Source organism: Eubalaena glacialis, chromosome X (genome assembly GCF_028564815.1).
Source record: "Eubalaena glacialis isolate mEubGla1 chromosome X, mEubGla1.1.hap2.+ XY, whole genome shotgun sequence".
In the NCBI taxonomy this organism is placed as follows: domain Eukaryota; kingdom Metazoa; phylum Chordata; class Mammalia; order Artiodactyla; family Balaenidae; genus Eubalaena; species Eubalaena glacialis.
In genome coordinates, this window is record NC_083736.1 from 20,659,643 (window position 1) to 20,672,262 (window position 12,620).

Below are 12,620 nucleotides of genomic sequence, written 5' to 3' on the forward strand. Positions count from 1 at the left end.
GAGGACAGACCATGCCATGACAGTAGAAGCTTATCCAAAATAATAGGTCAAGAGGTGGCCCGAAGTCTCTATGAAACACACTAGGCAATGTCTTTTCAGTGCACTTACATATATATGAATAACATCTGTGATTCCCTGCTTCTCCCTCAAATTTCTGACCTTCTGTTGAATATTCCCCAATTAAGCCTAGCCAGTGTTCTGACCTTTACAATGATCGTAGTGGACTGCTCTTTCGGGGATTTCTTAGTCCCCAGAATCTCATGCAAGGAATCATTCCCCACTCCCATCATTTCTTCTATATCCAAGGGCACATCTAATCCTACACCCTACACTTTCTATGTCAGTAGACTTCCAGGTTTTATATTTTGTTCTTAAATACATTAACCACTATTTTATTAATGATATTTTTATACCCTAACCCCCCCATATGATACCATGGAATGCATCCTTGTATTTTGTTACCCATGAATTCTGATGTTATGTCACTGAAATATCTTTGAGTAGAATTCTTAACATATGAATGTGAAGAAATGTGTATTTCAGGTAAATAGGTCCATAAAGGTCTCCATGCCAGTGTGTGCGGGGGGGGGGGTGTATAAATATTAATATGTTTGTGTGTATACATGCATATACATACACATATACATACATATACATACACACGTCTATAAAATCATTAAATTTTTTACTTAGCTTTTAAAAGGAAATAAAATATCATAGCTACTGTGTATTTAGTCTTAGACAGCAAAGCAACTTTTAGCAATTCCATTATTAACGTAATAACACAATTTGGGCATAATGTTGTACACGAGTAAAATCCTAAAAAAAAATTTTTAAAGATCCACCTTCCTGAGCCTTAAGCTTAAATTTTTTAAATTAACAAAAAGTCAAGTCAAACACCCAAATTCACCTAAATCATACATTCGCTCATATGGAAGTTATTAACGACCTGCACACATGCAATGTACTTTGCTACGCAATACAGATAAAAAGATACGACACAATCCCTTCCCTCAAGAAGCCCCCAGTTTCCCAAAGTCGGCATGTAAAAAGAGCAATACAGTGAATAAATGCTAAAAATGCTGACACCTGTGTTGGCTCCAAGGCCAGCATGAGCAACGACAAGGAAATATAGGGATGAGGGAACGTGTCACAGGAGGGGAGGAGTAAGCCCATTTGCTATTCGTCCACTGAAGGCCGTGTCCCCTGCCAGTGTACTGTCCTTATACAAAAAGGCAGTGCTTGGGGCTTCCCTGGTGGCACAGTGGTTAAGAATCCGCCTGCCAATGCAAGGGACATGGGTTCGAGCCCTGGTCCGGGAAGATCCCACATGCTGTGGAGCAACTAAGCCTGTGCACCACAACTATTGAGCCTGTGCTCTAGAGCCCGTGAGCCACAACTACTGAGCCCACCTGCCACAGCTACTGAGCCCGTGCTCCACAACAAGAGAAGCCACTGCAGTGAGAAGCCCGTGCACCACAACAAAAAGTAGCCCCCCCGCTCTCCGCAACTAGAGAAAGCCCGCGCACAGCAATGAAGACCCAATGCAGCCAAAAATAAAATAAATTTTAAATAAAATAAATAAAAGGCAGTGCTTGTGACCCAGCCTCAAGAGACAAAGCGTTGACTGGTCTTCCTCTCTCGTGATCATCTACTGGGAGATGGCACATACTATAGAGTTGATTGGCTAGATTCAGGGGTCCAGTGTGTGGCCAAGGATAGAAGGTAAGAATTGAATCTGCAGGCCTGGGTTTGTTAACTTCAAGTTCTGGCCATTTGTGCAGCTCAGCCAGGACATCAGAAAAAGGATTTGCAAGTTTTCTATCAAAGGGAGTTATGTTGCACTGTAACCCAAAGGCCATGAGATGGCTCCCAGCACACAGAAATCCCCTTGTCCTGAGGCACCCTGTCAGGATAAACTAAAAGAGCAACAACTAACTCAAACGATTTTTGTTTTTTGTTTTTAAACCAATCTAATTTAGAGGAAAAAAATGGAAAAAAAACTTTTAAATTCAGACCAATCAAAACTAAGTACAACTCAAAGAAGCATGTTAATGTGTACTGAGAGAGCCCCTTCCATTAATGACCATGACCCATTTAGATGTATATTTTACACTGTGACCTAGAACACCCATAAATGTGCATGTGCATCATGCACATGCATAACAAGTTTCACACAATACTTACCATTACTATGGGTAATGTATTCTTTTATTTTTGTAATGTTGGCCACAACCCACTAAATTTCATGACCTACTAATGGGTCACTTTTTTTTAAACAAATACATACATATAAAATATAAATTTAAATTTATATATGTGTGTGTGTGTGTATAAATAAAATACAGTAAATGCCTGGCATATCAATACCCTGTCATGTAATTTTCCTTCCATTACGGTACTGTTCATTTGTTTTAGCCATACTATTCCCTCTATTAAAGGTACACAATTTCTGTGACAAAAAAACAAAAATATCCTACCCTTTGTTTTGTTACTACAATCCTTTCCCTGAGGTATTGCTTTATCAATGCCTCTGGCTTACTGAATGGTTTTGAGAAGGTCCTGTTTTATTCTGAAGCTCCTTTTTTTTTTTTTAGCATACACATCTTAACTGGAACTTGATTTTTTTAAATTATGTGCAATATAGTCATTAAAATATTTCTCTAACCAAACAGCAAATCAAGTGAAGGGAAGTAGGCCTAAATCAGGAAACTCTGGAATGAGAAAGCTGCCTCTCCTTTTATGGAGAAGGAAACAGAACCCAAAGAGATGAATCCTCCACGCTATGCCCTGAACTAGCTGGCTGCAGACATAGGTGAGACCTCAGAGGTGCCTAAGAGCCAGCATTCGGGCCAGCAGCACTCCTCCCATGTCACACTGCCTGCCCGAAAGCCACCCGCTGGACCAAAGGACCCCAAATCCACCTCAGATTGATCCCCTTAGATCAAAATAATCCCATGATACAACAGTTTTACTAGAAGCAACGTGACTGGTCAGGGGTCCTTAAATCCGTTGGTTGTTTTTTTAATGCTATTTTATTTATTTATTTATTTATTTATTTATGGCTGTGTTGGGTCTTCGTTTCTGTGCGAGGGCTTTCTCTAGTTGCGGCAAGTGGGGGCCACTCTTCATCGCGGTGCGCGGGCCTCTCACCATCGCGGTCTTTCTTGTTGCGGAGCACAGGCTCCAGACGCGCAGGCTCAGTAATTGTGGCTCACGGGCCTAGTTGTTCCGCAGCATGTGGGATCCTCCCAGACCAGGGCTCGAACCCGTGTCCCCTGCATTGGCAGGCAGACTCTCAACCACTGCGCCACCAGGGAAGCCCCTTAAATCCGTTTTTGAACTTGCCAAATCCCTATTTTTAATTCCTCTTTCTTGTTATCTATTTTAAAGTAGTTCATTATATGTTGCCCAGGGAGGGACAGAAAACATTCACAAGTCAATTTAGAGAGTCAATCACAACTGCAGCAAAAGTTTTTCTCTAAGAGCAAATTAAAACAAATGCCCAAAATATTTCAGCCATCCTTGTCTCTTATGGTTGAGACCAGATTGTATTCTCGTGTGTGTGTGTGTGTGTGTGTGTGTGTGTGTGTATCTCACAAGTTAACCCTTTATCACACTAGTTGAGAAAATATGTATGAAATGCAGCAAAGGGCCAAGATTCTAGACCTAGTCTAGGCCTACCCCACCTAACCCCACCTATATACAGTTACAAGGTGGGCTGTGGGAAGTTACTTTCCCTCTCTAAGTCTCACTTTCCTCATCTGAAGAAGTGGGCAATAATGGTATTGACCTCAAAGGCTGATTCTAAGGATTAAATTAGAAAATACATTTTGATGTCATTAGCACAGTGCTAAGAATCCAATATGTGTTAGCCATATATAAAAATTCTTATTTTATGATGATTACATACTGTGACTGATTTTTTCCTACACTGCACTAACATACAAGTTGCCATGGGGTTCTGTATAACCAAATAAAGAATCCGTAATTACTTCCAAATGTTTTCATATTAAAGCATAAAGCACTGAATTTGAGCTTGAGGCTCTTATACAGAAACAGAATAACACAAACTTATATTCTCTGTATCAAAATGGAGGCAAATATCTTATCAAATAACCTTCACCATCTTCCTGATGCACTTCCTCTCGCCTCCCTCTTCTAATCTATAAAGGAGCATAATGCTAAAAAATTACTATTCAGAATTTGTTGTAAAGTTAAACGCATTGTTACAAGTTAATGTTTTATAAAACATCAGCAGTGACAGCAAGAAATTACACTCCTGTTGAAAAGCAAGACTGCCAACCCTGGAAAGCAGGAAAGTCAGTCAGATCTAAAATGCTGTCCTAAATTTGTTTTTAAGAAACATAATATAATACTTGATTCTTTATAGCAAAAGAGGGCATAACGATTTACCCCTTAGACAACAGAATACAGAGTATAATCCCAGCTCTGTAAAAGTTATTAAAACTCCTAGTGTGTTCCATTTATTCATAGGTATTAACAACAACAAAGTCCATGATCAAGTAAGTTTCACAAAAGCTGATGTAAAAAGTTAAACAGGTGTTCTAATGGCCCTACTTTTCAAAGTCTTTTGTAAGCTAATACGCATTATAAAATACCAGAGGAGAGGTATCCGATGCAGTATCTCCTAGTTACTTGTCAATAAAATGTTTATAAGACATTTTATAAAATCATATATTGTATTAAGTTGTTCATAATATAAACATATAAAATGTTTATAATATAAACATATAAAATGTTTATGAAAGAGCATCTCACCAGTGTCCAAGGACTTCACCCAGGAAAGAGAGTTGGATGCTTGGAATTACTCAGCCCCTTGCCATCCAGCCCTAGACACCACTGCTTTTTGAAACTGTTTTTTCTTACCAGCGACCTCTCAATCATCCAACCGGTCGCCTCTCCCCAGTGCTCATCTTTGTGAACTTCCATGACACCATTGATCACTCTGCACATTTCTGCACTCCAAAAATGGCTTTGAGAAGGAGGATGACGTAGTTAGGAGCTGGGAATCTGGCTGTTTGCTCATGGAGCCCATGCGCCACCATTTAAGAAGTCCAACTAGCCTCTTAAGAGAGGCCTGGCTGGCCCCCATCCGTTCCAGCCTCCCCAGCTGATGTGCCAGATGGTCTAGGCCCTGACGAGCTCCCAGGTGAGCACAGCTGCCTGAGTGACCCCAGCCAATGCCACACAGAGCAGAACCTCCCAGATGAGCCGAGCCACCCTACAGAATCAAATGTGTCTTTTGAAAGATGAAAGGCTTTTTTCTCTGCCCAAATTCATTGAAAAGAAAAATAAAATGTTGAACTTCCTGGGGTGGGGGTGGAGGGCAAACTTCAGTTTTTCAGGACTCAAGCTACTGGCTCTATTCAAAGAGAGGAGAAAGAGCAGACGGTATAGAGAATGCCGGTAGCAAAGGGAACACGTAGACATGTAGAACACTCGGGTTACCACGAGAAATGGGGCCACAGCACCACATGGGCACACAGAACACAGTGCAGAGCATACTAGCGTGAAGTGAACTCTTCTAAAGAAACCAAAAATAAAGATACCATCCTCGAAGACTGCCCAGTGAAGAACTACCTAAGCAAAAACTAAGAACTTGGTAATAAATGCCTGATGTAAAATGGGGTATCTCAGCATGGACTATTCAATACAAAACTAAGTCCAACCCACATTAGGAAGTTCTGTGCTAGACGAGTAGCAGTGCTGGTACTGGTTAAAAGCCCACTATTCCTTAAAGAAGAGGGACAAAACACTAAACATCGACAACCTACTGTATATCCCTTGGAGTTTCCTTCATCTCATCTTCTTAAAGTCCTGTATTAAAAATAAAAATCTCTAGCTCTTATAAAAACTTTTACTGGTAGAAAACATACTTTGATTTAAAAATCTGATATCCAAAATTACTTGAACAAGTAATTTAACTAAAAAGACAATAAGCAATTTTTAAGAGTTCAGTCTCAATAGAATTCAAAGAAAGGCAATTAATGAATGTCATTTTTCACCTACTGAAATGGCAAAGATGTTTTTAAAAGTAAAGGATAAGGGCTTCCTTGGTGGTGCAGTGGTTGAGAATCCACCTGCCAGTGCAGGGGACACGGGTCCGAGCCCTGGTCCAGGAAGATCCCACATGCCGCAGAGCAACTAAGCCCGTGAGCCACAACTACTGAGCCTGCGCTCTAGAGCCCACGAGCCACAACTACTGAGCCCGTGTGCCGCAACTACTGAAGCCCGTGTGCCACAACTACTGAGCCCGTGTGCCACAACTACTGAAGCCCACGCGCCTAGAGCCTAGCTGTGCTCTGCAACGAGAAGCCACCATGATGAGAAGCCCGCACAGCGCAACAAAGATTAGCCCCCACTCACCACAACCAGAAAAGGCCTGCACGCAGTAACAAACACCCAACACAGCCAAAAATAAATAAAATAAATTTAAAAAAAAAAGTAAAGGATAAAATTCAGCCAAGTTCAGGGAAATTGCTAACGAGTTAAGTGCATGTGTACAACTGCTCTGGAGGGTTACGTGAACTATTCAAAGCCTTGAATGTGTGCATACGATTTTGACCTACAGATCACTTATCAACAATTTTCCAAAGGAAATAGTTTAAGGATTAAATGTTTTAGTTTTAGGATATTTACTGCAACATTTCTTACAACAGCAAGAAAAGTTCTTGCAAAAGCTTCCGTGTACAGCAATAAGTGATTAAATGCATAACGTACAATCTATACACCAGCATGCAGTAGGTCTCTTAACTGAACTCCGCTTAACACGTTCACACAACTCCCCAGGGCCGTCCCTTCCTGCGAGGCAGCTCAGGGACCTCACCGGGTTACAGGCAGATCTGCAAAATGCTGTACTGAAAGGCCAGGTGAAGCTCAGGATGCTAGTAAGTACAGCGAGGGGGACGAGGACTGATGCTAGCAAGCTTACGGTGCAGCACACGCTGGGTGCCATGAGTCCAACTGCACGCCTCCAGAGTAGTTGTTTGTTCCCATGACTATTTATGCCAGAAGTGCTCATTCATATTAACTGTGGTTTCAATAAACATTAAATACAAATTTTTTTAAAAGCACTCCAGCCAGTTCTGAGGCAGAGCCAAGTTTGTGACCGCTGTTCTAGAACCCACACTCAAGACTGTTTCTTTCCTGGGAGGACCTTTTCAGAGATGAATTTTTTCCCTCTGTGCAGCCTGGTTTCTCTCTCTTGTGAACTTGATCAACTTCCTATCCCATCAAAGGAGAAACTGGGTCTTGGCTGCAGACTCATGGGAATACGTCCCTTTGGGTTCCTAGGTGGCAGTGTGACATTGGGTACCGCCCCCCTTGCTATCAATACATTCCCAGCTTTACTGTTTACTTCAGAACCAGGTAGTGTGAATCCCAGCACCACCATCTACTAGCTGGGGGAGTCTGAGCAAATTATTAACCTCTCTGTGCTTCAGATTCCTGAGTGGCCAAACCCTACGAGCGGGTTACAGAACCTACCTCATAGTGTTGGTGGAAGAAGTAAACACGTCAAGTGCTTAAGAGAGTGCCTATCTAGCACGTGGCAAGTGCTCTGTGAGCATAAGCATCTGTAATTATTATTACTGTTCATGTTTTTTAACCAGATATATGCTGCCCAGCCCCTAGCAGAGTGTGCTGAAGAGCTGTCAGGTGAATGGAAGAATGAACACTTGGTCCTGTGTCTCCTCTGTTCACCATCTGTGAACACCTCCTCTTGGCATGGTTCCTTTTTTTTTTTTTGATACATCTTTATTGGAGTATAATTGCTTCACAGTGCTGTGTTACTCTCTGTTGTACAGCAAAGTGAATCAGCCATATGCATACATATATCCCCATATCCCCTCCCTCTTGAGCCTCCCTCCCACCCTCCCTATCCCACCCCTCTAGGTCATCACAAAGCACCGAGCTGGTCTCCCTGTGCTATGCGGCTGCTTCCCCCTAGCTATCTATTTAGTGTATATGTGTCAATGCTACTCTCACTACGCCCCAGCTTCCCCTTCCCCCCACCCGCCAGTGTCAAGTCCATTCTTTATAAAGTATCTGTCCTGCCACTAGGTTCATCAGTACCATTTTTGTTTTTAGATTCCATATATATGTGTTAGCATACTGTATTTGTTTTTCTCTTTCTGACTTACTTCATTCTGAATGACAGTCTCTAGGTCCATCCACCTCACTACAAATAACTCAGTTTCGTTTCTTTTTATGGCTGAGTAATATTCCATTGTATATATGTGCCACATCTTCTTTATCCATTCATCTGTCGATGGACACTTAGGTTGCTTCCATGTCCTGGCTATTGTAAATAGTGCTGCAGTGAACATTGTGGTACATGTCTCTTTTTGAATTATGGTGTTCTCAGGGTATATGCCCAGTAGTGGGATTGCTTGGGTCGTATGGTAGTTCTATTTTTAGTTTTTTAAGGAACCTCCATACTGTTCTCCATAGTGACTGTATCAATTTACATTCCCACCAACAGTGTGGGAGGGTTCCCTTTTCACCACACTCTCTCCAGCATTTACTGTTTCTAGATTTTTTGATAATGGGCATTCTGACCGGTGTGAGACGATACCTCATTGTAGTTTTGATTTGCATTTCTCTAATGATTAGTGATGTTGAGCATCTTTTCATGTGCCTCTTGGCCATCTGTATGTCTTCTTTGGTGAAATGTCTATTTAGGTCTTCCACCCATTTTTTAATTGGGTTGTTTGTTTTTTTGATATTGAGCTCCATGAGCCGTTTGTATATTTTGGAGATTAATCCTTTGTCCATTGTTTCATTTGCAAATATTTTCTCCCATTCTGAAGGTTGTCTTTTCGTCTTGTTTATGGTTTCCTTTGCTGTGCAAAAGCTTTTAAGTTTCATTAGGTCCCATTTGTTTAGTTTTGTTTTTATTTCCATTTCTCTAGGAGGTGGGTCAAAAAGGATCTTGCTGTGATTTATGTCATAGAGTGTTCTGCCTATGTTTTCCTCTAAGAGTTTGATAGTGTCTGGCCTTACATTTAGGTCTTTAATCCATTTTGAGTTTATTTTTGTGTATGGTGTTAGGCAGTGTTCTAATTTCATACTTTTACATGTAGCTGTCCAGTTTTCCCAGCACCACTTATTGAAGAGGCTGTCTTCTCCACTGTATATTCTTGCCTCCTTTATCAAAGATAAGGTGACCATATGTGCGTGGGTTTATCTCTGGGCTTTCTATCCTGTTCCATTGATCTACATTTCTGTTTTTGTGCCAGTACCATACCATCTTGATCACTGTAGCTTTGTAGTATAGTTTGAAGTCGGGGAGCTTGATTCCTCCAGCTCCATTTTTCTTTCTCAAGATTGCTTTGGCTATTCGGGGTCTTTTGTGTTTCCTTGGTATGGTTTCAGATCTAAAGCTTCCCACAAATCCTTACAAATGCTGTGTCTTTTGTTGAATCCCTTCACTACAACTTTTCATCTACCCTCTGCTAACAACAAAAGCTGGAAAATAGAAGGAGGCAAAAATACAAAGGAATCACATAGGGTTGATGGGATTTAAATAATACAGGGGAATTGCAGTAAAGGTCAGGTTTAAAGAATGCCCTCCAAATGCCCTGGCAGGAAACCATGTAGATTGATGGTTGCAATATGTGTAAGAAAAGAATGTGTCCACTCACATAAAAAGGCATTCAGCCCTCATTTCCTGAGTAGACAGGAGGAAACGTGGTAGGTTCACAATTTAAACTGTCTTGAAAGTATTTATTATTCAATAATTCTTTCCCCCTCTGCCCCACCCAGCCATTCTCTCATTCTACTTTTCTGATCAACCTAAAAGCTGAATACATCCTTCTTCGCTATGGAGGATGAGAATAAACACTAAGCAATATACTTGCTCAGGCCTTCATCAGACACTGTGTCACTGTGGGGCACTGGCCTTCAACAAACGCAGTCTTCCTAGGGCTTGATGAGGTAGTCCTTTTTCAAGGTCACTGGTGCACTCATGGAGCTGAAATGCCGCTGCCCATCTAAATACAACATGGACTCTGGAACATAAGAGAGAGAGCTCTGGAGACACGTGCAGCACCCAAGAAAATCACTATACAAACACAAAACTACTTGGGAACACTGGGACAGCAATGAAAATTCAAAACCGGCACCAGGCATGCGCTGCTGGGCCAGGGAGTGCCTCGACTCCGGCCCTTTGGCTGGACCGGTCCTGACCACCAGTGGCTGCCTGCAGCTGACACTGGCCCTTCAGACAACAGCCAGGCAGGCAGAGCAGCAATGGCCACCTGAATGCCATGAGGCATCCTGGCCTTCAGGGCTGCAGAATCTCAAAAGCACAATCCCCTAAAGACATGCTCTAGGGCTGATGGGCATCAGAGTACTTCCTACAACAATTTAAAAGGAGAGAAATGTCTTTAAAAGTTCCCCTCGTTAGGGACAAGCAGTCATTTGCCACTTACCTCCATATGTTCTGGGGAAAACCAAGGGCACTTCTTTTTCCGACACGAACGTGAAATGAAAGACATTGGTGGTCATATGCTCTTTATCCTGTAGAGAGGCCACCTCACTGTGTACTCTGACTTGAATGTAATTTCCCTGAGTAAAGCAAACCTAAGCGATTATGGACACGATAGTTAGTTAATTGCATTAGGAAGGGGGAAGAAAGCAGTCATAAGAGAAACGGTGGCTTTAGAATATAAAAACCTCTCTTCTAGGCCCAAATAATAAAAATTGTATTTCATCTCTCATCGCACACCTACCTGCGAAGAAAGAAACAGCAATGATCCAACCTCAACAGGTTTCTGAAACATGATATCATCCACGGTGACTATAAATGGTCGGGAACCACTATTGGGGAAACACAGTACTTGGGGTCAACTGCAAAATTCAGATGATCTCTAGTTTTTTCCTGACAATCAGCTGAAGCAAACTTTAAATGATCAAAGAATAAACCTAGAGAAGGAGGGAATAACCATACCAGATGGTAAGAGATGACACTGTGACCAGATCAGTACCTAAATCATCTTTTCCCTTCTGCGTATCATCACCCCTTTTTCTCAGCAGGCACTTAATGTACTAAGTGACAACATCAGAGCAAGAGCCTTCTAAAACGAAGATCAAACCCACCTGGTACCAGTGTGGCATTTATTTAAAAACACAATATATTCCCAAACACATCCAGACGGGTCCAAAATGTTTCACTGAGTGAGGCAGCATAAACGGCTTCTCAGGAGTTAAGACTACCTTAAATCCAACTCACCCGAAGTTACAAGCAGTAGCCCATCCAAGTTCATATGCTCTCCTCATAAGGAAACCACCAAAGATTCTATTGAAAATGTTCCGCTCCTACAGGACATAAAATAAATATTAATAAATACAAGCCCTGTGACCATCCGAATCTGTAGAACAAAGGAATTCACAATGCCATAGAACAGAGGTCAGTTTGAAGGCGTGTCAACTCTTAGATGAGTGTCATGAGTCCAAGTTATCCTGTTTAGAAGATTTTTCACTAAATTCCAATACCTGAGGGTGGCAAATATCCAAGCTCTTCAGTTTTGAATTCTCCATCCACACTGCATTAGGAGGCAAAACTCGACTTCGAAAACTTATAGTCCTGTACAAATGGAGATTGAGTAAACCCTGTCAATGCCATGGTTTTGCTGCTGAAAAGTAAAATATTTGCAAACAACGCCCAATATGTTCAAGCAAGTGTAGCTCTGGAGAAGGCCAAGGTTTAGATGCTTTCCCAACCAGGAATCTCACCGTCCTAACTTACTTTGGATCCAGCGTGTTAAGAAACATCTCATGTATGGTTGTCCTCTCCTCAGCAGTGGGAGCCATTTTCAGTAATGACATGGAGCTGAAGGCGACCCTTGTCCCCTTGTTCACTGGAACAGGAGACAATAAGGAGCTATGATCAGGAGGGCCACACTACAGCACTGGGTTGCTGACCAGGGCTGCCTCGGACCCTATAAACGCAGTATTTCCAGATTTCGAAAAGCCCACTGGAAATTGCACATCTACCCCAGAGAAGGCTGCTGAGGCTACGTAACACTTTCAGTGATTTTTTGTTTTCAGATGGAAATCATGTCTGCTCAGTGTGAGACCACTTATAATCACCTTGACCTACAGCCCCAACCAGCAGTCATCTCATTAAGATACATTTCCCATTTCATTAAATGTGAGAAAACAAATTACTTCACTTAATATTGTATCATCAATAAAAACCGTTCAAAGTATGGACTCTGTGGACACTTTATTGGTATGAGGAGTCCATGCATACTCTTAAATAATCTCCTCTGCAGTACAGTTAATGTGCTTTTTAAATTGTATCTTATTATGAACAAATTAATATACATTCTCCTTGTCTAAAGAGCTCTTCTTCCTCTGGGCTTTCAAGGGTGAGTGGATTAACAAATGCCGGCCTAAAGAGAAGAAAAGAAAAGAAAAATTTTAAGACATGCCATTACCTAATAAAAACTGAAGGTGTTCATTTTGGGTAACACTAACTGACTGCTTCACATAAGAACTCTGAACAATTAGGGGAGTCTTCTGGTTACAGACTTATCTACACACTAGAAAGTTCACGTTGTAAAAGGATATAGCCACTTGCCAAAATGTTT

The 12,620-nt window shown here is 41.6% G+C and overlaps 1 protein-coding gene across 2 annotated transcripts in view; it reads right to left on the reverse strand.

Annotated features, from left to right (window-relative positions):
• Positions 1-7,917: 7,917 nt before the first annotated feature.
• ACOT9 (acyl-CoA thioesterase 9) overlaps positions 7,918-12,620 on the reverse strand; it is a 28,067-nt gene continuing 23,364 nt past the window's right edge. For both annotated transcript variants that reach the window (XM_061178702.1, XM_061178700.1), the window contains 7 exons: positions 12,355-12,422; positions 11,774-11,885; positions 11,521-11,611; positions 11,258-11,343; positions 10,758-10,845; positions 10,458-10,608; positions 7,918-10,034 (listed from right to left, as the gene is read on the reverse strand). In XM_061178702.1, coding sequence (XP_061034685.1) covers positions 9,946-10,034; positions 10,458-10,608; positions 10,758-10,845; positions 11,258-11,343; positions 11,521-11,611; positions 11,774-11,885; positions 12,355-12,422 — 685 coding nt within the window. In that variant the 3' untranslated portion in view covers positions 7,918-9,945. The remainder of the gene's footprint in view (positions 10,035-10,457; positions 10,609-10,757; positions 10,846-11,257; positions 11,344-11,520; positions 11,612-11,773; positions 11,886-12,354; positions 12,423-12,620) is intronic.